The sequence below is a fragment of the Myotis davidii genome, unplaced genomic scaffold (genome assembly GCF_000327345.1).
Source record: "Myotis davidii unplaced genomic scaffold, ASM32734v1 scaffold77, whole genome shotgun sequence".
Classification (NCBI taxonomy): Eukaryota; Metazoa; Chordata; class Mammalia; order Chiroptera; family Vespertilionidae; genus Myotis; species Myotis davidii.
Window position 1 is genome coordinate 176,802 of NW_006289713.1, and position 4,069 is coordinate 180,870.

Consider the following 4,069-nt stretch of genomic DNA (forward strand, 5'->3'; position numbering starts at 1 on the left):
GATTGACCCCCCCACCACCAGTCAGGGGTAGGGTTGGCCAGCCAACCTCCCATGGCCCCTCCCCTGGCCACTGACCCCCAATCGCCTCCCCCCCAAATCGCCCATGGTCCCTACCCCTCAGCCGGCCCGGCCCTGATCGGGACAGGCCGGTTGTTCAACCTCCCGCCACCTCCTCCTCCCGAGAGGCCCAGCCCCGATCTACCCCGATTGGGGTCAGGCCGGCCAGACCCCACCCATGCACGAATTCGTGCACTGGGCCTCTAGTTTTATAGATAATTGTAAATAATTTAAGTACTTACTATCTATATTTATTTTAAAGAAACCTGTAGAGTCTAACATGGGACTGTGTTGAAAACTACATCAGGATTTTGGCCTGAGGGGTTTAAGCAAAACCCTTTAACTGCAGAACAGGAAAGCAAAGCAAGGCTAGAGTGGGGATGTCACCAACAGAGGCCTGCTGTGCGCCTGGAGAACAGGGACTGAGAGTCTGGCAGATCCAGCAGAGGGACAATGGACAAATCCACACAGCAAAGAGGGGTGGGTGAGGAAGACTCAGACACTAGGCAGCACTGTTGTCTTTGGAAGTAATTTGCAGACAGTGCCAAGAACAGGTGGCTGTTATTTCCAACATTTTCCAAGCACTCTTTTCCGGCACTGAAAGGGAGCCCTAGAGATAGATAGGGCACCTGGAGGGGGCTGAGGCAGGTGATGGCTGGTGCAACCCTGGATGAGCCACCTCACTGCTCTGGACCTGTTGTGTTCATGAGGTAAGACAGGGGGAGGACACATGGCTAGATGTTTAAGGTCCCACCCTGTTCTAAGGTTAACAATTCAGAAAGAGATAATTTTGTGTGTCAGCTATTTTCAGACAGAAATAAAGTTCATGCAGGATATAAGTAAAATTTCTAAACTTTTCTTTGCTCTTAGTTCATAAGGAGAATATCAGTTGAGTTAAAATCCTTTGATGGACTTATTCTCAAATAATAGAACAAATGAAGGCAAAAATGTTGACAAAATGGAGAGTCTGGGTAAAAACAGAGAGCAATTCTCTGGACTATTCTTGTAACTTTTCTATAAGTTTGAAATTATTCCCAAAAAAATTTTAAAAAATGCTTTCTCTCTTGTCTTATGTACTCACATACCATCAGCGACATGGGCACACATGAAACTATGTGGTTATACAGTCCCCAGGTGTGGACCTGAATGCAAACCAATTCAAGTGGCCGTGGAGACACCAACCTCCCTGCCCTCCAGCGGCTGAGGTCCAGCACAGCCGTGTAGAGCACGTCCACCAGGCCCAGCGTCTTCTCAGGGTCCAGGCTTCTTTGCAGCAGGGACATGGTAGCAGGGTCTTCTTTCAGGCACCTAGGCACAAACCAGGCGCGTTAGTCTGGGCTGCATTTCTCTGCAAAGGTGTCCAAGAAGGCTTCACACAAAGGCTACAACTTTTTTAAAAATATAGTTTTATTGATTTTAGAGAGGAATGGAGAAGGAGAGAGAGAGAGAGAGAGAGAGAGAGGTAGAGAGAAACATCATCGATCCACTGCCTCCTGCACATCCCCCACTGGTGACCAGGCACGTGCACTGACTGGGAATCCAACTGTGACCTCCTGGTTCATAGGTTGATGCTCAATCACTGAGCCACGCCGGCGGGGCAAGGCTACAATTTTCACACTTTTGCACTGAATAAAAATTCAGTAACTGTAAGAACATTTAGAGAATGACAAGGCTAACACTGAAACTTGTTGCTCTGCAGAAGGAGGAGGAAGCAACAGGGTCTGGAGTGTCTATGGATTTCTAACTATCTATAATTCCTAATGCCTTCTCACTTTCCAACACTGGCTCTGGCCCTGACTTTCTTCCCTGCCCTGCTGAGGTTCTGTGGTCTGGCACCATATCTAGCCCTTTGCAAACTCTTTCTATAACACCCCTGACCTTCCCTTCCTCTATAGCTCTTCACAGACCATGCCTACACTGAAGACTTTCATATTTCCTTCCCTTCCCTTCCTCTATAGCTCTTCACACCTGTACCCAAGAAACAGGGTCAACAGAGGGGAAAATCCACACAGTATGCCCCCTGGACTCACTGCAAATTTGAGGTAAGCAACAAATACGGCCTTCCCATAAGTTCACTTTTTCCTTTTCCAAGATGACTGCTTCACCCCTCCTCGCCTCTCCTCAAAGCTCGGCCATCCCTGCTGTCTTACCCATTCCTTCCCACCTCAATTATCCCTTACCTGAGAAACCACACAAACAGATGAGACCTACTCCATCTCCCCTCATCACTAAGTCCACCACCTCACCTGTGTCCCTGCCCATGCACCCTGCCTTTCCCCTGTGTCACAGTGGAACACAGGCCCTGCTCTTACTACAGGCTGACCCCTACCTGAGTGCTGCATGCCACCCTCTTGCTTTCCCAAGGACTTCGCTTATGCAATCACCCCATTCCTTCCCTGTGATATCCCTTTGGCAAACAAACCAGTCTCACTACCTTCTCTTAGCCACACATTCCCCTTCAAATACCGTCCCGATTCTCTGCTCCCTATTCTCCTCTCATTCCACTCTTGGCAAGCTCTTATCACCATTAACTCCACTAAAATAACTTCTTTGCAGGGCTGGTGCGGCTCAGTGGTTGAGCATCAACCTATGATCCAGGAGGTCACGGTTCAATTCCTGGTCAGGGCACATGTCCTGGTTTCAGGCTTGATCCCCACCCAGTAGGGGGCATGCAGGAGGCAGCCAATCAATGATTCTCTCTCATCATTGATGTTTCTATCACTCTCTCCCTCTCCCTTCCTCTCTGAAAAAAAAATTGTATATATATAAAATAACTTTTTTGTTATTGCTGTTAATCCGCACCTGAGGATATTCCTTCCATTGATTTCGAGAGAGAGTAGAAAGAAGGGAGGAAGGGGAGATAGAAGGAAAAAGGGAGAGAGGGAAGAAAGGGTAAGGGAGAGAGAGAAACATTTATGTGAGAGAGACACACTGATTGATTGCCTCCCACACACGCCCCAACCAGGGCTGGGTATTGAACCTGCAACCCAGATACGTGCCCCTGACCAGGAACTGAACCCAAGACCTTTTCATGCATGGGCCGATGCTCTATCCACTGAGAACATCGACCAGGATCCCACTAAAATAACTTTTTAAAATTTATTTCAGAGAGGGAGAGGAAGAGATAGAATCATTGATTGGCTGCTTCCTGCATGTCCCCGACCAGGGATCAAGCCTGCCTGTACATGTGCCCTTGATCAGAATCGAACCCAGAACCCTTAAGTCTGCAGGCTGATGCTCTATCCACTAAGCGAAACTGGCTAGGGCTAAAATAACTTATCGAACAGCTTAGATCTTGTCAGAGTCAAGGGCAAGTTACCTGTCTCTACCTCAACCTCACTCAACCTCTCAACAACATTGTGCAGGTTTCTTTCCTCCTGGATCACTGTCTCTGCAGCTTTGGTGAACCCAGACTTGCTTGTTTCCTTCTACCTGTCTGACGGCTCCTTCTTGGTCTCCTCTGTGGACTCCTCCTGCTCCTCTTACCCCTGTCCCTGTATTGTGGCACATTCCAGGCTTTGTCCTCTTCCCTAGACTGCATCTGCTCCTGAGGCTTCACAGACCATGCCTACACTGAAGACTTTCATATTTCCTTCACCAGTCCACACCTTCCTCTTGAACTCCACTCTCATGTATCTAACTGCATTATTGATATCTCTCCTTGCACACCTAACAGGCAGCTCAGAGGTAGCCTGGTCAGCCCTAGCTGGTATTGCTCAATGGGTAGAGTGTCAGCCTGTGGACTGAAAGGTCTTGGGTTCTATTCCAGTCAAGGGTACATACGTTGGTCGCAGACTTGATCCTCAGCCTCAGTTGAGGTGCATGTGGGAAGCAACCAGTTGATGTGTCTGTCTCTCACCCGTCGATGTTTCTCTCTCTGTGTCTCCTCTCCCTTCCATTTTCTCTAAAAAAAAATAAATAAATAAATCAATGGAAAAAATATCCTCTGGTGAGGGTTAACAACAACGGCAGGGGGAGAGCCCTAACCAGTTTGGCTCAGTGGATAGATAGA

General features: G+C 48.2%; 1 protein-coding gene across 3 annotated transcripts in view; it reads right to left on the reverse strand.

Annotated features, from left to right (window-relative positions):
• KIAA0355 (KIAA0355 ortholog) overlaps positions 1-4,069 on the reverse strand; it is an 85,430-nt gene that overhangs the window by 13,533 nt on the left and 67,828 nt on the right. For all 3 annotated transcript variants that reach the window (XM_015562938.1, XM_015562939.1, XM_006762163.2), the window contains one exon: positions 1,240-1,365. In XM_015562938.1, the coding sequence (XP_015418424.1) occupies positions 1,240-1,365 (126 nt within the window). The remainder of the gene's footprint in view (positions 1-1,239; positions 1,366-4,069) is intronic.